This window comes from Carassius gibelio, chromosome B12 (assembly GCF_023724105.1).
Source record: "Carassius gibelio isolate Cgi1373 ecotype wild population from Czech Republic chromosome B12, carGib1.2-hapl.c, whole genome shotgun sequence".
Classification (NCBI taxonomy): domain Eukaryota; kingdom Metazoa; phylum Chordata; class Actinopteri; order Cypriniformes; family Cyprinidae; genus Carassius; species Carassius gibelio.
In genome coordinates, this window is record NC_068407.1 from 5,335,223 (window position 1) to 5,360,336 (window position 25,114).

A 25,114-nucleotide genomic window follows, 5' to 3' on the forward strand; every position below is an offset into this window, starting at 1 on the left:
AGTTGTGAGAACCATCTCTCTGTTCTTCTCGTATTTTATGTCTTCCTTTTGGGGGAGGGGGAAGAGGAGTTGACCAATTGCTAGCAGCTGTTACTCCTTTCACAATAGGGCCGCCTCTCGAGCCCAGTGTGTGCGAGTGTGACTGAGAGTTGAGTTGTTAAAGCAGGCACACTGCTGCTCGACTTCACCCTTCTCCGCTTGACAGGATTTCCCTTTCAGGTATGAGACTCTTTTGACATGTTTTACAGTTGTTTTCCGTGTTTGTTTACATGTTCTCCTTGGATTTAAGAGCTGCTGTGAGTTGGAAGACTTCGAATGTCTGGGGACAGTTACTTTGCCTGATGTGATGTGAAGCTGGATCTTTTTGTTTTATGTTGCCTTTTTTATTTAATTGTCTTAGTTCATTTTGAGAGATTTGCTTCTTATTTCCTTTCTTAATTCTCAGTCTCAAAGAGAAATTCTATGCAGTTTCATAAAAGAGATGGACTTTGGTTTATGGTTTAAATTTCAGACATTACTCAGTGAGATTGTAAGCAGAGTAAAAGTTACTGGAACATTTCCACGCACTGAACCCAGTTTACACAAATAGCATTTTTCTCATTCCAAATATGACGGGAAAAGAATAGCAGGAATTCTGATGACAAAAAACTCATAATATAAGCCTTTGTGCCTCTGAATTCAGCTTTATTCTATGGTATTTGAGACCGAGTAGTGGAGAATTAAATGTAATAACAAAAAATGTTTCGAGCTATTTTTCTGTTCCTTAAGGGGATTTATCACTACTAACTGGCTTGTGAATATTCAGGGTATTTTAATGATTCCTGAATGTTGAATGGCATACCTAAGGCCATTTTGGAAAGATTGGAAACTCATATTTCCAGTTCTGCTTAAGTGACTTTCAAATAGTTGTTAATGTCACTATATCTGTATTAACAAACCTTCAGACTAGATTTAGTTTTCCACTAAGCGATATATATATATATATATATATATATATATATATATATATATATGATATATTATCCTTTTGATATTTGCTTTTTCAAATGTTGAAATAAAATTTGTGCTGATCTTTTTTTTTTCTTCTACAATGGATACCTAGACTGAAGAAACATACAATTCCTCATATGTTAACAATAATTATGAATCTAATGATAGTTGTATAGTCACTTTGAAGATGAATAAATTTATATGAATACTGTTAATAATAAACCGTAATGTTCATCATAAAACATCAACATTGGAATTTGTATATTTTAGCTCTGAAATACTTGCTTTTCGTCATGAGGTTCCTGCTCATATTTTCCATATCCTGATGTTCATTGTGTTGGACATCAACTAAACTAAAAAAATTAAATAAAAAAACCTTGAAAGATCCCCTAAAATGACTTTTAGTATTATCACTTGATTGTATCAAGATTATAATATAATAGGTACGGTGATTAATATAAATTAGCATATAAAAGGTCCTGTATATTCAGTTAGCCATGCTTTTCTTTTAAAACGCCTGTAACATGATCAGATCAGAAGTTAGGGGTCATGCATTCATTGTGATTGGTTGATCACGGACCAATCAGTGAACAAACAGTATTCGTACTTAACAATAACAACAACATATTTGTTTAACCAAAAACCACAAGATGTCCGTTTCGGTGGCTGCAGGGTCTGAAGGGGTTAATTTTATTCTCCTTTAGTGAGGGCCTGACTGTGAACTCTGAGAAAAGTGGGCGTCCGATGTGTTCACATCTTTCCTTTTGTTAAGTGCTAAAAAGACCTGCTTTTTGCTTGCTTGGCTGCATTTGAACTCCTAAAAGTTTTTTAGTACAAATATCTAAATATTTTCAAGTTAAGATGCATTTAGTTGAGCATGATTTTAAGTCTAGTTTTCTGAAAAACCTATTCAAATTCAAATTATGCGCTTCGCTTCTTATGTAAGTTTATTTTGATTTGATTTATTTTGAAAGTAAGTTTAAATACTTGTACTGGAAAACAAGACATGAAAATATTTTTTTTTGAAGTGTAATGATCTGAGAAGTTACATGATGCCAGACACATCAGCAGGAGATGTGGTCATAGAGAAATATTTCCTCTGAGTAATGCTGGCTTCCTAGAAGAACCGCTTCTTGGAGGGAGAGTTACTAACAAGCAATTTTACAACAGAATCTCAGGCTTTCCCTCACCCTCTCCTTTATACAACTCTGAAAACAGCCACATTTTCTGTCTGTATGGTAATTTCATGCTCACTCTTTCTGCCTTTCACCCGTTCCCCCCTGTTTCTTCCTTTGTCAAATCCAGCAGTCTTTTTGACACCATTAATTAGCATCTGAAACGCTATTTGAGCAAAGGTGCACTTTGAAACCAGGATCACATCTTCCTGGTTCTCCATGGCCTTTAATTAAAACAGGATTACTGTGTAGAAACCGCCATGTGGAGTTTTACTTGTTTTTTTGTTTTTTTTCCTCCTCTCACAGAAGTCCTGGTGGTGCCGGGAGACTCCAACGTATGAAAGCCGGAGCTCAAAACCTACTAATTAATTGGCAACGACCCTCCCAACCCTTTCCCTTGAGGAGCACTTTTAAACCCCAGTTTCATCAAAACACTTCAACCGCTTCAACCCTTCCTCAGGAGAACGCTCATGTGCTTACAAGGTGACCAGATGTTCTGGGGAACACAGACTTGCAACACAAGGAAAGTAGCACGATGACAGGCCGGCTGCCCTCGAGGCTTGTGCTGTGGTTCATAGGGTTGTTGGGTGTCGCGTTATTGACATTATTCCTGGTTTGCGTGACTATGCAGAATCAGGTGCCATGGCAAGTGATGAGTCTGCAAAACTTCAGGTAAAGTGAGAACATCTTAAATTTGTAAAGAGGATGTTATAGATTCTTTATTGACCAATAAAAGTCCAATAAAATAATCCATGGGACATATCCATTAAAAAAAAAAAAGTTATTTATAGTGGAAACATGTTTATGTTCTTTACATATTCTGCTTCGTAAAAAAACAAAAACAAAAATCACTAAAAGTTTCTTTTGGGAACCCAAAATTATTCTACAATGACATTGCTTTGAAAAAAAAAACACTGAAATTAACAAAGAAAATCATAGTGTTTTATATATGTATGCATGTATGTATGTATGTATGTATGTATGTGTATATATACATATACACACACATTTGAAAAAAAAAAAAATATATATATATATATATATATATATATATATATATATATATTATACTTTTTTCCCAAATGTAATTTATTCCTGTGTGTGTTTACAATGGAAAAATTTACATTGTAAAAATATTTCATAAAATTACTGTTACTGCAACTTGTAAATCTAATTTTCTTTTTTTAAGATGGAAGTTAATGTGATAATAATATTATTATATAATAATAATAAAAATATATATTTATTTATTTATTTATTAATGCATGAACAACAAAAGTTACAGAGGAAATTGGATTAAGGTTAAGGTTGAGCTGTTTTTTCATTTGTCAGTCAGTTAGTTAGTCATTTTCTCCTGAGATTCTGGATCACAGTGCACACTTCCTCTGATAATCATTCCTGCATGAAGCCATGTTCGGTGTTGCTGTGGAGACTAGTGTCACAAGCTACAAGAGTGATTTTATGTTTTGCTGTCTCTGTGTTTTCAGGAGTGAGGTTAGGATTTTACTTTAAATTTATTTGCACAGCACTTTCCACAATAGCCTACATATTCTTCCAAAACAGCTTCACAAACAATAGAAGCTTATAAATGTCACAATGAGCAGCTAAAATTGGTAGCGGAAGGAAAAAACTCCCTTAGATGTTTAAGCAGTAAGGTCGAATCCATTTGGGATATCACCTTTCCTTAGTTATCAGCTTTATTCTGCAGTAAGGGCCAGAAATGAACAGCACGAAATCTACGGCTTTGGGTCTGCTCCTTTAATTCAGTCAGGTGTAGAATCACTCGGCTTTAACGCTGGTCAAGTGTATTCTCTAGAGAAGTGCGTACACAATCATTGCTCTGAAAGTAGGGTCTGTTATGTGAAATGTCGCTCAGATGCTTTTAAAAGGGCACGCTCTAATTTTAACAGAAGCATGGTTAAAAAAAAAAGGCAGGAAATGGCACAAACTAGCTGGCATTAAAACTTGTGGTTCTATTAGTAGTAGTTTTGGCGTTTCAATACCCTTTGGAAACCTGCTGTACAAGTTACTCTATAATTATGTTTAATAAATGAGAATAATGAATAAAAATGAGTTGTAGTTCCCACAAAAAAAAAAAAAGCTCTTGAAATTTTCTCACCCTCAGGCTATCGAAGAGACTTGTTTTTGCATTACATGTCTTGATCCTCTGCAGTGGATGGGTGCCGTCAGAATGAGTCCAAACATCACAATAATCCACAAGTAACCCACACGACTCCAGTCCATCACAGTGAAAACATTGATATTGATCATATGTTTGTTATAAATTCATCATTAAGATGTTTGTACCTTCAAACCATTGATTCTAACTATAAAACAAGTCCTCTGTCATATTGCTTTCTCCAGAGGAAAAAGTTGAGTGCCCTTGATCAGGAGAGAAATATGCATAGATCAAGCACTGTTTATAAGTGAAAACAGTCCAAACCACTCTGAACAGATACTGTATGTCAGTAGATGTTGATGTGAGAGGACATCAGGGGAAGAAGAGGTGTCATAAAATGTACTCAAATTAGAAGTATCATAAAGTTTAGACTCATATTAGAGGCATCAAAAATCATAGGCTCATATTTTGACACTGGTTTAAAGTTAAAAACATCTTCCAAAAATTATTTTTCTGACATATATATATATATATATATATATATATATATATATATATATATATATATATATATAATTACTCATGGACTGGAGTTATATGGATTAAGTGAAGATTATTATTTTTATCTACCCTTTGAACTCTGATGGCACCCATACACTGCAGATGATCTATTGGTGAGCAAGTGATGTAATGCTAAATTTCTCCAAATTTGTTTAGATGAAGAAACAAACTCTTCTACATGCCCCGAGAGTAAGCAATTTTAATATTTTAGGCGAGCTATTTCTTTATGACTTTTGAAGTATTGTGCCAGTTTCATTTGATTTATACATCTGATTTATATATAGTTTTTATTTACTTTTCTCACATCAATCATCTGCTTTTTATTGTATTGAACAATGAGGCACCTGCCCCAGTTTAAAGTTAGCAAACGTCTGTCATGCGTGTTTTCATTAAGATGTGTTTGCTGATGTATCGGATATGAAGTCAGCTGTTTTCTATGGCAAACAGTGAAATATTGATGTACGATTCAGTGGTTTCCCTCTTCCTAATGGTCCCTTTAAATAAGCTGGTGGTCTCTGGCTTCATTCTTGCTGTTAGGATGTGAAGAATTAAAAAACCTTGCTTATTCTATTTTATTTTTTTCTTGCCTGCAGGTTTTTTTCTGACAGGAATAACAGCATTTCTTTGAAAAATCAACCATCTTCTGAGAATGAACTGGACACTCAACTGGGGCAAAATTCATTGCAGAAATCAGATGTTCAGAATTCATTGCAGAAATCAGATGTTCAGAATTCATTGCAGAAATCAGATGTTCAGAATTCATTGCAGAAACCAGATGTTCAGAATTCATTTCAGAAACCAGATGTTATGAAATCATTGCAGAAATCAGATGTTCAGAATTCATTGCAGAAATCAGATGTTCAGAATTCATTGCAGAAATCAGATGTTCAGAATTCATTGCAGAAACCAGATGTTCAGAATTCATTTCAGAAACCAGATGTTATGAAATCATTGCAGAAATCAGATGTTCAGAATTCATTGCAGAAATCAGATTTTCAGAATTCATTGCAGAAATCAGATTTTCAGAATTCATTGCAGAAATCAGTGTCAGGAAATGATGCAAAGTCTGATCAAGCAAATTCAATCACAATCTCCTTAAAACCAGTGCCAAAACCCACTGAGACTGACTTTTTTGGTGACCAGTATGCCACAGATGACTTTCCTTCACAAACCGTAAGTGTTTTTTTGGCTTAGTATTATCTATGTTAGTATAGTGAGAGTGAGTGAGTGAGTGAGTGCAGATGCCACCTGCTTAAAGTCAGGTTTATTGAAATGTTTGTACAAATGCAGTGGTCATTCAAATGTAATGGTCATTCAAATTCAGCAAACCAGCGGATGTCCGGAGAAAAAGCAAAGCAGTATGTAGTAAGCTAAGGTTACAAAACCGCATCCTTTTATTTAGGTGACAATGAAAAAATATTATACTAAATGTCTCAAATTAGAAACCAAACGTAACAACTCAACTGTGACCAGTGAAAATCATTTTATGGTTTTATTCAGCAAGAATGCATTAATTTGATCAAAAGTGACAGTAAAGGCATATAGAAAAGAATAAATGCTGTTATTTTAAACTTTCTGTTCATAATAGAACCCTGAAATAAAATGTATTATGGCTTCCACAAAACAATAACTGATAATCATAAGAAATGTTTCTAAAGCACCAAATCAGCATATTTGAATGATTTCTGAAGGATCATGTGACACTGAAGTGTGGAGTAATGATGCTGAAAATTTCATCTATTCAATTTCAGTTCAATTCAAGTGATTTGTTTAGTGCTTTTTACAATACAAATCATCGCAAAGCAACTTTACAGAAAATTAAGTTTCTTTAATATTTAGTAGTAGCTTATCAATGGTGACTGTCAGTTTATGAAAGTGACGTGACGTTCATCCAAGTATGGTGACTCCTATTTAAAATTCGTGCTCTGCATTTAACCCATCCAAAGTGCACACACACCGTGAACACACACCTGGAGCAGTGGGCAGCCATTTATGCTGCGGCGCCCAGGGAGCAGTTGGGGGTTCAATGCCTTGCTCAAGGGCACCTAAGTCGTGGTATTGCCGGCCCAGATTTCGAACCCACAACCCTAGGGTTAGGAATCAAACTCTCTAACCACTAGGCCACGACTTCCCTTTATGTGCATATGACAGGAATTTTCAGATAAATTAATACAAGACATAGTCAACCAGATGAAGAACACTATTAACTGCAATTTTCATATGATGCAATCACACTTCAATCAATATTTGTTAGTTCTGTATGTTGTTTCAGGGTTAGCATCATCTGAGGTCCTCTGAGGGGTTGGCATCATCTCTTCTCAGGTGTTCTGGATCCAGACTGAAGCTTGTGTAAATCCTGTGGCAAAACAGAGAAACAAATAGAGACATAATTAACATAGCTGCTGTTCCAACCAATTCAAATTAATTAGTTTAACCCAAGATAAAGATTAATAATGCGCATTTGATCAGATACAACTGCATTCACAAATCATGAGATGCATTATTCAAATGCTTGGTGAAAGAGATGTGTTTTTAATCTAGATTTAAACTGAGAGAGTGTGTCTGAACCCCTAACATTATAAGGACGGCTACTCCAGAGTTTGGGAACCAAGTGCAAAAAAGCTCTACCTCCTTTAGAGGACTTTGCTATCCTAGGTACTAGCAAATGTCTAGCATTTTGTGACCTTAGGGAGTGTGAAGGATTTTAGTGTGGCATAAGGCTAGTTTGGTATGCAGGAGCTAAACCATTAAGGGCCTTATAAGTAAGTAATAATAATTTGTAACTGAGACAGAACATAATACAGTAGGTAGCTAGTGCAGAGACTGTCAAATTGGGGTAATATGATATATTTATTTTCTTGACCTGGTAAGGACTCTAGCCGCTTCATTTTTACCTGTAGCTCATTTATTGAAGATGCAGGACAACCCTCTAGCAGTGCATTACAATAGTCCAGTCTAGAGGTCATGAATGCATTAACTAGCTTTTCTGCATCAGATACAGGTGACTTGTTTCATAGCTTGGCAATGTTTCTAAGATGGAAGAATGCTGTTTTTGTAACATGGGAAATATGGTTTTCAAAAGATAAGACCCAGATTATTGACTGTAGAGGAAGTAAGTACATCCGGCTAGTTTCAGATTGTAATCTACAAGATTCTGTGTGCTGTTTTTTGGTCCAATAAGTAATATCTCTGTCTTATCCGAATTTAATAGGAGAAAATTATTGGTCATCCAATCTTTTAAAAGATTAAATACACTCTGTTAATTTAGACAATGTAGATGTTTAATCTGGTCTCGTTGAGATAGTTGAGTATCATCAGCATAACAGTGGAAACTAATCCCATATTTTCTAACAATATTATCAAGGGGCAACACGTATATTGAAAATAGCAGAGGACCTAGGACAGATACTAGTGGCACTCCATATTTTACTCAAGAATAAATTATATTTTAAAATAGATTACAATAGTAAACAGTTATTTTAATTTGTAACAGTATTTACAATAATACTCTTTGTATTGTAATGCATGTAAAAAAAAAAAAAACAGGATAAATTTTTACAGTTTCGTTGTTAGCCATCATTGTTTAAATGTGAAAATGGTGTTTTCAGCTGCCCTATATACTAACTTCTCTTGTAATATTTGTTTTTATTGCAGAACTGTCCCAACAATATTAGAAAGCGTGTGCCTCAGACTCAATTTGCTGAGATGTTTCTGCACAATATTCCAGTGCTCCAATGGGCAAAGCATTTTAGTCCAGAAGAGTACCAGCGGTTGAGTCACTTTAGTGGAGCACACGGCTGGGGAAGTGTCAAAGCTGAAGGTGTGTTGTTTTGGGGTATCTGCTTGACGTCACTAATCTCTAAAACGTATAATTTACCTGCTCAGTATTGTCCAAGGTTTCAGAGTTATATAGCCCAGTGGTTCCCAACCTTTTTCAACTCGCAGCCCACACAACCACACACATATGTTTCTGCGGCCCACTTCAAAAAAATTAACTGACCCCGCTATTGTTGGGTTAATAACTTAGTACTCAGAAGATAGATTGTTAACTGTATTTATTGAATGAAACAGGGCTGTGCGAAATGGACAAAAAAAATTGAAACCTTTGCATTTTGCATTCAGGATTAATTTGAAACATATTTCCAAAGGAAAACCAATAAGAACTTTATCAAAAAGCTGTAACGTCTCTAGAACATATATAATTCAAAATTATCCCTATGGTAAAGATGTAACAAAATGTATAGACTTATGGCAAATAAATAAATAAATCCCCTGTATACAGAGCGCATAAATATAATGCAAAAGCACATTAAAATAATGCACGAGTGCGAATCTCTCTGTTCGCATGCAGATTTCCTTTGCACAGTCACAAAACCAGACGTGCTTGCTCAGATACACGCTGCTCTGCGCGGACAGAGTGTGTGTACTTAAAACGTGTCTTATCTCACTTAAACTGCGTCCTGTGCACTCACAACTCTCTCTATGCTCATGTGTTAGATATTAATTATTTTCGCACGTTTTTATTTCTAGCCTTTTACCGCGTGCAGTGTGAACGCTCTGATCCGTCAACATGGGCTCGGACAAAAGGCGTATCACAGATAGAGTGTGAACCTGGAGTTACAGGGATATGCCCAGTCTGTTCTGTTCTCACGCTAGGTGCAATGGATTCTGACTGGATCGTATAGCATACTGCGGGAGGTCAGGGCCGTGAAAAATCGTGCTAAAGCGATTTAGAAATCGTGCACACTCAAATCGTGATTTTATGACCATTTCTTTAATCGCACAGACCTAGAATGGACTGGAAATGAACATGAAATAATTGGCGGCCCACCTGCAATACGGACCACAGGTTGAAAACCACTGATATAGCTATTATAATTTGTATCATTACTTTTTGTGCTTCGGTTTTGACTGTATTTTTAGCTAATACAATTATTTACAAAAAATATATATATATATATCTGATTAAATTTTTTAAACTGGCTTCACAGAATTCACTATTGCCAAAAGCAATTAACAGATAAGAACTTACATTTATCATATAAATAATTAGTTTAAAATATATAATTATTATTATTATCCATTTTATTCTGTCTACTTTTGACCACATTACAATGAACTACATGTATTGTATATGCAGTTTTGTTGTAGTGTTACTTGTATTATCTTATTAAAAGTTACATGATACTGTATGTCTGACATGAACCACTTCTCTCTTTTTTGTGGATTTGTGACAGTTTTGAATAGCTCACTGGCAATTTTAAATAGAACTGCAAATCGGATGATGTTTGATGACTGGGAGAATAGAGCAGAACGATCCGATTGCATTCGCTGCGCTGTGGTGGGAAATGGGGGAATACTGAATGGTTCAAGGAAAGGCAAGGAGATCGATGACCATCACTACGTCTTTAGGTGAGGAGGTAGATCATTAAGAGATATTAAGTGCTCCTCAAAGTGAGGCAAATCTCAAAAGGAAAGTATTTATATGTATCTTATGCATGTCTTAAAGCCTTTGACTGATTTGTATGATTTTTTTTAATGGCGTAGTTTTCCTTTAAACCAATGTTTTGGGTTATGTTTTAATTATTTAGACTCTTCTCTCTCTAAAATCTAAGGATAATGATGTTTATTGATTAATGTCATTAATTGATTAATTGTCTCCCACCTGTAGGGTAAATGGTGCGGCTCTTAAAGGGTTTGAGGATGATGTGGGATCCCGGACTTCCTTCTACACATTCTCAACCAACACCATGCGAAACTCCATAAATAGCTATGCTCACATAGGCTACAGAGGGCCACCTATATCCAAGGTAAGCATTCTTTAAAGATAAGACTCTCTAACTCCACTCTTCGTCAAAATTGAGTCCTTTGACTGTGATCTGTTCTATGATTAGACTTTGATTAGACTATCCTCAGATTCCGAGAAAACGCAGTGTGAAAGTTGATAATGAAGCAAATAAATTACATAATGCATTTTATTAAACTGCAATCAAGGTATGCCTTTCCCTGGAAATGGAACCCACGGTGTTGAGAATGCCTTGATCTAAAAGTTCAACACGCTTTTGTTTAGGGAAGTGTGTTGCTATTGAGTTGGGAGGTTGTTTGCTGCGACTATCTCTTATTTCTGTTCATCTCCATCTGTGTAGGAAACCAGGTACATATTCCTGCCAGACCATGACCGAGATTATATTCTTATGAAGGCGGCTTCCACACACACAGCAATTGATCAAGGCCCTGAGCGCAGCAAAAAGTAAATATAATAAAAAACATTATATAAACTGACACGTCCAAGGTTCCTTAAGCGTATCCTTGATCACTACATCAGATAAAGTCCATCAGACGTGATTTAACTCTCACTGTTTTGTTTTATGTAAATAATTGACACTTTTATTATATGCACAAATAACACTTAATTTAATTATAATGCATATCTCTTGAAGGCCCCCTACATACTTTGGTGAAGATGTGACTGTTGAAAAATTCAAAATCTACCACCCAGACTTTATCCGCTACCTCCGAAACAGGTAAACAAACACTGAGGGGATCATTTACTCTTGTATAGTAGCTATTACTAAATTAATCCTAGACTAAGAGATCAACTGCACATTATTCTGCTTATTGAAGGACTGCTTCCAAAATACACTGCTGTTCAAAACTTTTGTCTCTGCATTTATATGTTCAAAAATGCAGTAAAAATTGTAATATTGTGAAATATTATTACAAATTGAAAACTTTTTTCTGTTTTTAATTTCATTTAAAGTATAGTTGTGAAGGCAAAGCAGAATTCTCACTGTCCCATGATCATCCTAATATGTTGATTTGCTGCCCAGGAAAACCTTTTTATAATTTTTAATGCTGAAAACAGTTGAGCTTCTTTTTTTTTTCTTTTTTTTCTTTTTTGGTGAAAAACATGATTTTCATTTTCAGGACTCTTTGATGATTAGAGAGTTCAAAAGATCAATTGAAATTGTGTGAGAACAAAGTCATATGGGAGTGGCCATTGATATTTGTGGACAAATATTTGACCACAGATCATCCAGAATTGGTTGGATGATTTATCTTTTTTTTTTTTTGGTCTCTATTTCTATGTATGTGTTGAAGTTTAACTCTTTCCTTTTTGTCATCAAGGTTCCTGCATTCAAACCTTCTGAAAACAAACGCGAGAGGAATTTACAGGCCGTCGACAGGAGCAGTGATGCTCCTTGCTGCTATTCATACATGTGACCAGGTTGGTTTGCTTCGATTTTTTTAATTGATATTTTAATGAAAGCAAAAAGGTTCCTTAAGAATGGACCCTGCTTTAAAGTGAGTTTTGACATCCATATTGTTTTCTGTCTCATTTTAGAAGTGTGTCACAATTGATGACATCATAATTACAATGTTGTACAGATCTTTGTACCTAAACTTGTATGAAAACACTTACAATAACTTTACAAGTTTGTCAAAGGTTTAAAAACCCCTTTATGATACCTATTTAACATGCACTATATGTGTAGTCTAAACAGACAGGACAGGATTGTGACATGTTAAAGACGCACAATAACAGTACTGCTGTAATAAAACCAAACCAGGCTTGTCAAAAAAGCATTCAAAATGTTCCTATACATAAAATTCACTGCTGTTTTTGTTCCTCCCCAAACAAATTATGATCACAAGGCAGATTAAGTCTTACTTTCATGTGGTTCCTTGCATAATACTACGTTAGGCCCTCAAAAGCGTTTTACCATAGTGCGTGATTAGTTTAGAATACATTTTGACATTTGTAAAAAATGGTACAGCATTGCACTAGAGATGTGGCACAATCATGTACGAGCCATGATAAAACCTCAAAGACTCATAGCAACCTAAAATGACATGGCTGCTTTAGCAACAGACACAAAACCAAACTACAGTCAGTTAGGCTTTTACCGTAGATTCAAAGCCTATTATTTTCAAATGATGGCATATTAACCTTTTAACCTTTTTTGTCTGCCAAGGAAAGTTACTGATCATATGATGATGTTTGTTTTATAACAGGTTGATGCTTACGGGTTCATGACCCCTGACTACAGTATGTATTCAGACCACTACTACGACAAACAGCGCCATGAAGTGCATTTCTATGCCAATCATGACATGCGAATGGAAATGAGGTTGTGGCAAGAGCTGCATAATGCCGGTCTGATCAATCTCTTCATGCGCCGATAAGCACATATGGATGGACGCTACACACTGTATAACGTGTTTTTTATTGTGAGAAGAACTGAAAAACCTCTGGTAGGTGTGTGAAGGACAAGCCTGTTATTCCCCCAATGGTATTAGACATATTTGCCTTCTGAAGGAAAAGTTAATAACTGTTGTTCAACAAAAAACTACGTGCAGAGGCTATGTAGTCAACACTTTAGATTGATTGTCTTTTGAGTCAATTCACGAGAGACAAATGGCTGACATGTGTTTTAGGGAGAGGCCTTGTAAACATCGATATAGTGTTCAGGAATGACTGAATAACTCTTGTGTTCTCGGCTGCTGTTTGTTCACACATATTGAGTCATTTCACATCGAGGCTGGGCAGGACGAATCATGGTCTTAATTTGGGCCACGTACAAAGATTCTGTAATAAGTGCCTTAATACTTCTCACACGCTGGACTGTCATGGCGTGTGAGAAACAGCGATTCAGAGAACACTACGTGAAAAATACTCAACCAAAGAGAATAATTTAAATGATTTTATTTTTAATTCTTAATCCTATTTTTAACATTGCGTGCGAGTATAAATGTTTCTAGGTGGTCCGTTCAAAATGTATCTGTTGCCATGTTGCATCACGTGGAAATGAAGAAGTTTTTGTTTTTAAGAGACTTTTTATGCTTGGGCTGTAATGTTTACAGCTTAACTTTACTTGGAAGCTTTAAAGTGCAATAGCTTATGGCTTACAATCTGTTTGAATCAAAATGTGAATTTCTTTTGTGATTTGTTTGATCCTGCTATGGTGTGTTTGGTCACTTGATGCTATCTCATGATTGTATTTAACAAATTCTTTACCAAATAATTGAACTGCTATGTTCACTCAAATTAACTGGTGTCGAGGATCACCACACTCCTGGTTCACGAGTTCATAAATCATTCCAACTTTAATAAAACATATTTTTGGAAACAAATGCTAGTAACAGAGATTGAACGATGGTCCTAAAGCAAGGGTGTATTTTAAACTCATAATAAATCCTTTGAAATGGTGTTGTTGATTTAAAAATGATATGCCTCTGTTTTTTCTCAGAGTGCTGTGAATATGGGCCTTAGTTATAGTGTGGAAATCAGTTCTATATAGTTCGGTTTAAATAGTAGTTGAACTTAAAAATAACCTTAAAAGTGTTTAGAGCTAAATCTAAGAGATATATACATACTCTAACTCCCAGAATGCTGGTATTGTTTTACTTTTCATTGTCCACATTATATTTATGTTTCTGTGTACATAAGGGGTGAACTGACTGAAATAATGTCAGTTTGCTTTATGGAGCTAAATATTTGTACCAGCTTATACTATCACTTCCTTAAGCAATATTTGATCACATAAATACAGTTTGAGGGCGATGTAGTACAATGTATATCCCTAAACGGCTTGTCGTCAGGCCATAAATCTGGCAACTTAATCTAGAGTTCAATATATTTTACATTTAAATTGCAGTGTGTCAATTTTAGCGGCATCTAGCGGTAAGTCTAAAAATCAAAGATTCAAAAAGGGTGTTTACACAGTGATGCCATAGTAAAGAACCATTTTATTTCCGAAAGAACATATCGATGAACAGTTCTTAGCAGAACCATTTTTATTAGTGTGAAGAACATTTTCACATTTTTTTCTCTTTTATCTACATCGTCACACTTTGTCACCGGGAGACTTCTAAAAGTGCTTCTTTCCCAGTGTTCAGGAGTCGGTGAGTCATGTGTTTTAAATACCAATAAAAGACGATGAGACAATCATATTCTAAAGGCGATTGCAATGGATGCTCATAAACTAGAAGAATTCTGATAAAACGTTGCAACATGTGATTTGCCGTTCCTGCCCTCTTCTGCCATCTAGTGTTGAATGTTCGCAGTTGCAGGCTTATTCGTCATATAATTAATGTGTACACACCTCACTTTAGTGCGCTGTCTGTGTAATTAATGGTTGGATTATAAGACCTGAACACGGAGGCACTGAATGTGATTTGTTTACCTCTGAGTTCCAGACGTCCATCTCTATCAATGTCTGCTGACTCCATAATGACCTGTGTGTCTTCACCTGACAGAGGCGCCTGGGGTAGGATACAGACCATGGACAAAATATCAGAGAAAGATGTTGTTCAGCCAGAGATGATGACAGTGCACAAACAGACTGACAATGTAAAAGTGGGCTGTGAATGCTTAAATTACAGTCTTGTGATGAATTTCACACTGTTAAATGACAGCGTGTGGGTGAGGTGTTTCTCTGCAGCTTTCTTTATCTTTTTACACTCACGGTTCACTTTTTTTCTTTATTCTGAGACTGAACATTCTTTTTTTATAGACTCCTGCACCTCTGAGGATTTAAACTCTGTCATGAAATCTAGAAACATACTGTACTATTTTTCTGGTGAGAGAGGAAAGGACCCATTCAATAACTTGAAGACACTTTAATGACACAAGATGTTTTTGCAAGCGTTACATGCATCTGAATTTGATGCCACAGATACGTGAACATGAAATTAGTCAAACAAAAAAGGAACATTTTTTTAAAAAATGTTTGAATTACCATTTGACACCATTGATAATATATTATCATATACTTTTGGTGTTTGTTTTTTTTCATCTATTCATACAGACAGCATTTGACACCATTGATAATATATTATCATATACTTTTGGTGTTTTTTTTTTTAAATCTATTCATACAGACAGCTATGTATATACTGTAAGAAGAGACTAAAGCATATCATTTCACTTCTGATAAAGCATATCAGAAGTAAGACCTAAAAATGAATTTTGATTCAGAAACTGGATGTGTATTAAAGACTACCATTTCAAATATGGATACAAAAAAAATAAATCAATAAATATCCACAGCATATTATCAGATTAATTTAAGGCACTGACTAGTCAATAGTATTCTTATAATGCAGTGAATTTTATCTTGTTGCCTCATCTGGAATTTGATCAATGTCTTTTTCACTCAGATTCACCATCATGCCCAGAGCAACTTCATCTGCGGTCCAAAGCCATCTGCTGTTATGTCAGCTTAAATATATTTGGAAGTTTCAGTATCAAAATAGATGCAACATTTTAGCTCCAGTAACCCTCTCTACATGCTTGTGTAAGCATAACGTCTTTAATAATAATGACTGACGCAGAGATGTTATCATGTACTGTATAAATGAGTGTTTACACGACGGGTGAAAGATGTTTTAATAATTGTAATGATCATTAACTCTCACCATTTGAATAATGAGGGAAATGAAGTCTCGAGTCTATGGCTCCTCTGAGAGGCAGCATCTTACTTCCCCCAAAGGCACGACTTGCAATATGACTTATGTTAATGAAGCAAAAGTGTGGCCTTAAAAGACCTGGTTGGAGACCTGACAGAAACAGCATTGTTGTTCTTGTTTTGCCATCAATAACCTGTGAATTTATGCAATTAAATTGTACGTTCTTTGATCATCTGCCATCATTTATGTCCACTCTGTACCTTATAGAAATAGTTCAGCCAAAAATAAACATTTACTAAAAATCTACTCACCCTCAGGGTATCCAAGATGTTAATGTGTTTGTTTAGTTAGTTTAGACAGCTGATAAAAAACATAAACAGTCCATCCGTTAATGTCTTGTGAAGCAAAAAAAAAGTTCATCCATCATTAAGATGTTTATCAATCATTAAGAACTTAAAATTGCTGCTTCCAGCTCAAATGGAGTCCTCTATCCATATATTGCTTTCTCTATTGAAAACTTTTATCAAGTCTGAATCAGGAGAGAAATATGTACAGATCAAGCACTGTTTTACATGTTCTAAAGAAATAAATCAGCCAGGAACAATAGTTTAAGGTTAAAATGCCTTAGTGATGGATTCATTTCATACAGACATGAAAAACTACTCATTTACATATTGGATGGCCAGAGAGAGAGAGAGTACATTTTAAGCAAATTTAGATTTCTTGGGTGATTTATTCTTTTAACTGTACTCTGCCAGCAGATCTCTATTTTTGGTCTGAGATTAATATAACAACAGCTGTTATTTGTACTGGAAATGTTCCTAAAATAAGCAGTACATTATTTAACTGGCTATTTATAGTCATTTACAAAGAACGAGGAGTCTTATTCTTTGTCATATTTGTGTTGTTATGCAATGTGAGTTACATAATAAAGCTATAAGCAGTAACATATAGTAGCATATATTACCCTTCAGATGATTTGTATGTCTTACAGTATGTACATTCATTCTCTTCTCTGTTTTTTTCCCCCATTCTCACATTCAGAAGTTAAGTTTCCCCAGTCTCTTGGTATTGACATGGCAGAACACAAGAGTCTGTGCAAATATAAATCGAGCTGATTTAGTGGCTGTGTTTTGCTCTCTCGCGTTTTGCCCTCGGCTCTAGACTTCAGAAACGACAGCTCTGATAGCTGTTCAGACACATACACCTTGATGTGCATTAGGTTGTGCTCCTGTGTATAATCACTTTACTGTGTGTCCAGCTTTTGGTTGGCTGTTGCAGTCGGTTAAGGAAGAAGCATGTAATCGAGTTAGATGGCTGTTTGCCACACAGCCAAGTGGATCAGCACAGAAGAGGGACGATGACAAATGGGGGAAAGGCTAAAGAACACTCTGTGGGGTGGGGGGGGGGGGGCTTTCTGGTTTAAATTAAGCATCCTAAGATACTGGCAATTTATTATGTAAGCTGTTACGTCTCATGCCACAAAGATGCATCATGAAAGAAACTAAATTTCTCTTTTTAGAAATATTTTATGCCTCCTAATGAAAACATAGCATTTTCCATAGCTGTCACAATATGCAATTTAATCACACGTCATGTTGTACCATCAAAACTGGTTTTAACGAAAGAATTGCATGTGTGTGTTTAAGTGCATATACTGATTGGGCTCCTCCTGTTGTCTTCTCTCTAGAATCTGCTGAAGCTCTCAGATCAAACTCAGCTTTGCTCAGATGGTCATGAGCACACCAGAGATTCTCAGAGATATCACCATGTTTTTCCTTCTGTGTAGAAAATATCTATTTTTATACATCAGACTTTTGATTATTTTACTACATCATTGCTAAATATATTAACTAAATTTGAAAAAATAAAATCTTCATGACCCCATATAATCATATGATAAAATGTTTCCAAAGTCAACAAGAAAATTCATAAACATTCATTATACAAATTTTTGTCTTATTTTATATATATCTTCACAGAGGTAAAATGGATTGTCAGCACAGTTTCGTTTTCATTTTTCATGTTAACTGACTGTATTCATTGACACTTACATTATCACTTCACCGTTATTCATTCAGTTCTTCGAAACATGCAGCTATCATACTGATTAGCTTTGTAAGACTATAAATTGTAAATTCATTGCATGAGAACGTAAAGAAATTAGCATTGCACAGTGACGGTATCCTATGAAAATATTGTGGTACTTTAATAAAGCAAACAGTAAACAGGTTTTTTTTCACAGTTATTTTGCTAATATTTTCCAAGGGTACCAGTGAAGGACCCTGTATAGGCCTAAGCTCATGTGAGTGTTATTGGTGTGTGTTGTGTTAATGGAAGTTGTGTGTTAAGCTTTGAGCTAAGGTCGAGCCCTTCAGCTCATGTAGTTCAGGAGAGGCTAATGTTGTGTTTACTTGTTTGAGCTCAAGTCTAATTATATGATGTTCACATTATTCTGGGATTATGATTCCCTGGTGTAGACTTAACTTCTGAAGGCATTTCTTTTTGGTTGGGGCTATTTAGTCTGTTCTGGATATTTAAGGCCATACTGGACTCTCAGATCAATTAAAAAACATCTGCTCTTTTCCCCTTGTGTGGTATTCTTTACATCTGATTCTAAATTGTGGGTCTTGTAGCTAAAATGTTCATGATTCAGTATAGTTTAATGCTTTAGTATGTTTTATGGGATACCTGATAAATCTCTTGTGGATAAACTATGCTCACACTTCCTATTGGTCTCTCCCACTTATACACTGTTAATATCTCAGTCAATGTGACTAGCCAGTAACTAATGCAATTTTGGAGGGAAGTCTCCTGTCTGAGCACCCTTTAAGAGGTTGTGTTTCAGCTCCCAAATGCACTCATAGCCAGAATGATTATTTAGATAACAAGTAAATGCACATACTATGCATTTGTGCACCAACAGTTGTATCAGTTCCTCATGAGATTAAATTTTTTTTAATCTAAATTCCCAGATGATTGAAAATGGTTTTGCAAAAAAATTATAATAATAATGTATCAAGATTTTTTTTTCAAGTCTCGTGAAACCTTGTTAAAAAAAAAAAAAAAATTTATATATATATATAATTAATTAATTGTTGGTGAGATCAGATAATATATATAATTTTTTGATGGTATTTGTGTATTCATCATTGGTGCAGACTTGAATCCTGTATGGGTCATGTCCTGATCCCATTCCCCCTCTCTTTTGCTCCATTTTCATGTTTCTATTCAGTTCTTTACATAAAAAGGCACAACGACTAAAAAGAGAGATGGAAAAAAGCATAGCAACTCATGGTTTTCAGTTTTTTTACCTGCAGGCATGTGAACAGAGGGAGATTTCAGTAGTGCTTGTGAGTATGAGAAAAGTGGGAGGGTGAAAAAAGAAAGCTGCTTTTAACATTCATCTCAGCACTGTATGAACACACTTGCTAGCTACAGCGTTTCCACGGCAACACTGAAAGAGTGACATGTTGTCTCAGACAAACAGAATGCTTGACATTATGACTCTAGCCTCTGAACCAGCTTCCTGTTATGACAACCAAACACAGTGTAAGGGCATATGTGTTCATGGGACTTTAGATTTGGAAACTGCACGTAGTTGTTGAAGGTGAATGTTGCTGAAGTGTATTGACTTTGATGATACTATATCTTTCATCTTGTGTAAGCCTCTGTGCCTTTGTTGTTTTCAAAGATCTGAGCCTGGTTTTCATTTTTCTTATTTTTTCACAGTTTAATTATATATATATATATATATATATATATATATATATATATATATATATATATATATATATATATATATATATATATATATATATAGGCTACTGTGACACTGAAGACTGGTGTAATGGCTGATGAAAATTTTGCTTTGCCATCACAGGAATAATCTTGAATATAGGAAAGTTTCACTTTTAGAAATGGCTACTTTTTTTATTTTTTTTCACGATATTCTATTTTTTTAGGTGCACCTATATATATATATATATAAACTATTGGATATATTTTTGTTATTTTAATCATTGAATTTCATTTTAATTAAAACATTATTTATAAATATTTCATTGTAGCCATCGTACATTTTTTATTCTGTGTAGACTTCAACACAGTTTGACCAAGCATACCGAGATTTCTTTTAAAAAGTGAATAGCTTAAGTCATTACTTACCTAAATTTAATATAGGGTATAGTTTAATTATATCAAAATTTTCCAATTATCATTGTTACTCACATGTAGCCAGACATTTGTATAGATTTATGTATTGCACAAAAAAAAATGCTACAGTATTAGAGAAATAATAAATATTCAATAAATAATTACTGTTGAGGATAAATATAAGTCAAAGTAAGCAATTCTTCCTCCAAGTTATAGTTCATTATTTATATTGCTGACTCCCTGGCAACATAAAAACCTGGCCCATTAATATGCCTGTAGAGTTCAATTAATGTAAAGATTGTATTAATGTAAAGAGTTAATTGGCTGTTGTACGTCAGCTTCAAATGTGGTTCATCCAATCACATTTCAGAGTCGAAAAATTCAATCTAGCAATTATGGAAGAATCCAGGTGTTTTCCCATGACTCTCATCATTAAAAAGTTGTGACCCATCAAACAGTTCTGCGCATTGTACCATAAAATAAGCGTTTTATTTCTTTTCATTTCTTGGTGAAATAGCGTCAGTCAGCGCTGCGCTTTTGGCGCAATCTCCTCCCCTCAGCGGATTCCAGCAGAAGCAGTCCGCCTGAGACTCTGGAGGAATCGCGCTGAGCAAGATGGCGCTGTGTCGTTCAGCACTGAACAGCTCCCGTCGGGCTTTTTAACAAACACTTTCATTCGAGCTTAAATCAGTCAATCAAACCGAAACCCAGAATTCGCTTTGGGTTTTCTCCTTCAGTCGGAACGCAAGGAATGCTCCACAGGACGCTCGCTTTATTTGGTGCAGAGAAGCAGCAGAACCCACCGCAGAGACCCTCTCCACGAGAATGTCCACAGAAGATTCAAATACACACGGCAGTTGGTTGCGGTGAAACCCGTCCATTACCACTGGAGTTATCCTGCTGTTCCCCTGTTTTGGCTCTATAACATGGAGGAGCGAGAAAATGATATGTTTGAACAGAAAATAAACTCTTTTATTTAACATCACAGACATCGTTTCTGGACTTCCAAGTTATCTTCAGCATGTCAGGCACTGTAACACTACTGGTCATGTCTGCGTCGTTTTTCAACCCTAGTTTTGCGCTGAGCTCTCATTTCGATTCAGGTAGGATATTTTTATATACATATGCCTGTGTCTGTATTTTAGGTTTTTAATGCACGTTGTGTGATGTCACATCGCATTTTTCAGTAAAAACCCGCTTCTGTGGTGATGCGCAAAATAGCCTACTCCTCTCAGCGGCATATGAAGAGCCGCTGCCCGCTAGAATGAGATCTTCTGTTAGAAGAAGCGTATTGAATAATATATTATGACATGATATTTTAGTTGTACAGGGAAATACTCGTAGACTGATCATTTTATTGTTTTTTAGCGATCTATATAAGATTATATTATTATATTAGTTCATAAATCCTTTAGGTGAAAGCTAACTTAATTACTCAGTTTGCCTCTCTACACGTCCATTGACTCACAGGCCAGAGGTGAGAGGTGGAGGCGAAACACTGGGTGATTGATGCACAGGTAGACATTTCTGATTGGACGAGCAGGACACTATCGACCTCCAGGGAGGTGTGTGTGTGTGTGTGTGTGTGTGTGTGTGTTGTGAGCAGCTAATTAAGAATATAATGACTGGTAAATGAGGAAGAACCTAACCTTTGGTCCGTGATAGTCAGTAAATGTGTAGTTTAAGACAAGTATATTTAAATTTACACTCAAAAACAAAGATTTGCGTGAAGCATCTTCATTATGTTTATGGTATATATCATGAAAGTTCTGCCATTATTTACTCATCTTCATAAGGTGGAAAGCTCCAGAAATTACGTAATACCACATCAAATATAGCTGCATAAAAGAAAATAATGGCCTGAAATCGTTCATGACTTTTATTTAGGGTGAATACATTAGATTTTCATTAAGATGAAAAATGTAAAGTAAAAAAAAGTGTTGTGGAAACCATTTTCTTACAGTAATTGCTAGTAAATTTCACAAACAGTTACAAGGAAATGGCAAATAACACATTAAATGAAACAAAATGTTGAAGTAGAAAAATTTAAAAACTATTTTCTTGCAACACTCGAATAATCTTATTTACAACAACAACAAAAAAAAAAAATCACTTTTTACAACTGTTAGGGATGGCACTCGTGAACAGACCACAGCGACAGGAAATTCCAGTGGAGGTGAATTAATTGTGCGGATAGATCCCACAACAAAACAAACCAAAAAATAAAGAAACAACATGTACAAGTCTCTTTGTTGGATCATAGTCACAACAACAAAAAAGGTACTTTAACACAAGCTTCTATTGCTTGTTCCCTTAACACCAAACATCCTGACCCTAATCCACGGAAAGTGATCAGCCTCATGTACAACTCTGGCAGCCATTTTATAGTCTAGGCCACACCCCAGGTTTTACCAATCTACAGGTAAGTTTACTTCCTTATATATTCACTTTTGGTCCTATTATGCATATAAAACAGCATCTATTCAAAATACAAACTCCACAAATTACAATATAGAAATACAACATATGAATGAACAAATATAACCCTTGTTTTACAGGTCCATTGAAACACCCCCAAGTGACATCATACCCAACATGGTTTCTCCCAATCAGACGGTGTGTCCACCATGCTTAAATAGTTTAGGTTTAAAGCAATTCAGGTTTGGCCACTGGTATATTACAATGTGGTAAGTTATATTAATTATACTGTGTGACCTAATCTTAAATAAAGACTTTAAATCCAACATATGTGTATTATGGTTCTTTATAGTGAAAATGAATTAACAAAATACATATCTTACCCTCACATCTCTTAAATGCATAATACACAATACATTTGAACAATCACAGGCATTATGCAGGTCCGTGTATGATGTTAGTGCTGTAACAGAACATGTTAATGATGCATGCAGTGTGTGTGTGTGTGTGCTAGATATGGTGTACATGCATACAGTCCATTTATGATCACGGGGTTGCTCTGTGACAACAACCTAATGCTAAAATGTAATGAAAGAACATACAATAAACATGCTTGATCAACCTTAAGTTTCCCACTTTAACATTTAGCACTGGAAAATACAAAATAAACAAAAGTAAAAAAACATACAAGAACTAAAGAAAATACAAAAAAAACAACAACAAATATGTCACTAACTGAAGCTTCATTACAACCCCTCACTTTGTTCTAAACTTGTATTAAAAAAACCTCTAACACTAGCTTGCACTATTCTTTTTCTATTTTGTTTTCTTTTTATTCATTATATTATTTAAAAGCCCTGGCTACGTGTACTGCATTTAAGCTAGCTGAGACTTGTTATAGCACTTATATATCATTGCTCTTTTGTTGTTTTTGATCGCTTCTATTGTCCTCATTTGTAAGTCGCTTTGGATAAAAGCATCTGCTAAATGACTTAATGTAATGTGGTGTAATGTAATTTATTTATTTATTTGATGAGTGAAGAATTCCCAGAATAGGAAATTGTCCATTTTACAACCGTTTATAGTCTGTCAGGCTCCAGAAAGGGTTAAAAACATTGTGGAATTCTTTATATGACTCTTGAAGTCTTCTGGAGATCGTTTTGTGAGAAATTATTTTTTCAAAATATTTTGCCCTCCCTTAGTTGTCAGATCAGTTTCTGTCTAAAAAAAAAAAATACGTAGGATAACGTTTGACATCAATGATGTTCATTTGTGAAGCATTTGACGTCATTGACATCCAACCTGATATAACACTTCTAAAGGCATCATATTTGTTCTTCACACAAAGCTGTACTTTTCTGTTCCGCTGGATAAAAAATAACAGGATATGGGTTTAGAACATGAAGTCGATCAATAACGATGCAATTTTTGGGTGAACTATCCCTTTAAAGCCTCCCTGTGGAGTGAAAATGAGCCATCATGTGGGTTGTTGCCAATGATGAATGGTATTCCCTCCCTTCTAAATTAGGACTCAGTTGTGTGTTTGTTGCCTCCTCACATGGTTCCTATGGTTACCAAAAGGGTCTGCAGGCTTGGATTTAACAATCTACGTAGTGATTCCTTTTCTCAACTTTCTATGAGATATACTGCTATTAACTGTATCGAATCCTCTTTTCAGTATTCGTACACCATGTTCCAAATTGACCTTCACAGATTGGAATTTCCATGTTTTATAGTTTCAATTTGGAGTCACAGACCTCTTCTCCTCCTCCAAATTTAATTATGTCCATCATTGGTGATGAAGAGGGGAACAAGGTCTATCTGTCAAAGTGATGAATGGAAGTGGGACTCATCCTGGAGAGTCTGGGAATGATCAGAGGAAACAGAATCTGCTCTTGTAGTCCTGCTGAGCTTGTTTCTGACTAGGATACTGAAGCCTGATCCAAATTGATTCATTTGTGTTTGCTTGAATATTTGAAATGTAAAATTGGTGCAGAAATAATTTTCACTCTGAAACTGCTAGTAAACTTCACAAACCAATCAAGAAATGGTGAGTAACACGTTAAAAGGAATAGTTCACCTAAAAAATGTCATTAATTTCTCACCCTCATGTCGGTACATCCCCGTAAGACCTTTATTCATATTGGGAAAATAAATTGAGATATTTTTGATGAAATCTGAGAGCTTTCTGACCCTGCATAGACTGCAATTAACCTGAACATTGAAGGCCGGGAAACATAGTAAAGAAAGTTATTAAAATAGTCCATATGACATCAGAGGTTCA

The 25,114-nt window shown here is 35.3% G+C and overlaps 2 protein-coding genes across 6 annotated transcripts in view; both read left to right on the forward strand.

The window, feature by feature from the left end:
• Positions 1 to 108: 108 nt before the first annotated feature.
• st6galnac (ST6 (alpha-N-acetyl-neuraminyl-2,3-beta-galactosyl-1,3)-N-acetylgalactosaminide alpha-2,6-sialyltransferase) lies at positions 109 to 16,486 on the forward strand. Of its 5 annotated transcripts, XR_008156168.1 has the most exons (12): positions 109 to 219; positions 2,472 to 2,837; positions 5,439 to 6,018; positions 8,500 to 8,665; positions 10,083 to 10,257; positions 10,517 to 10,655; positions 10,992 to 11,095; positions 11,286 to 11,369; positions 11,974 to 12,073; positions 12,862 to 15,271; positions 15,363 to 15,428; positions 16,009 to 16,486. XR_008156168.1 is itself a non-coding variant. In XM_052570395.1 (11 exons), exons 2-11 carry the CDS (start codon positions 2,701 to 2,703, stop codon positions 13,030 to 13,032), a joined length of 1,494 nt encoding a protein of 497 aa, XP_052426355.1. In that variant the 5' UTR covers positions 109 to 219; positions 2,472 to 2,700; the 3' UTR covers positions 13,033 to 15,560. The 5 variants fall into 5 exon arrangements, 2 of the variants coding, with proteins under 2 accessions (XP_052426355.1, XP_052426354.1); XR_008156167.1 differs by having other exon boundaries at positions 12,862 to 15,428; XR_008156166.1 differs by lacking the exon at positions 16,009 to 16,486 and having other exon boundaries at positions 15,363 to 15,560.
• Positions 16,487 to 21,010: 4,524 nt separating this feature from the next.
• The window catches only part of aatkb (apoptosis-associated tyrosine kinase b), a 47,191-nt gene continuing 43,087 nt past the window's right edge, over positions 21,011 to 25,114 (forward strand). Inside the window, exon 1 of the mRNA XM_052570344.1 lies at positions 21,011 to 21,515. Within this exon, the coding sequence (XP_052426304.1) occupies positions 21,434 to 21,515 (82 nt within the window). The 5' untranslated portion in view covers positions 21,011 to 21,433. The remainder of the gene's footprint in view (positions 21,516 to 25,114) is intronic.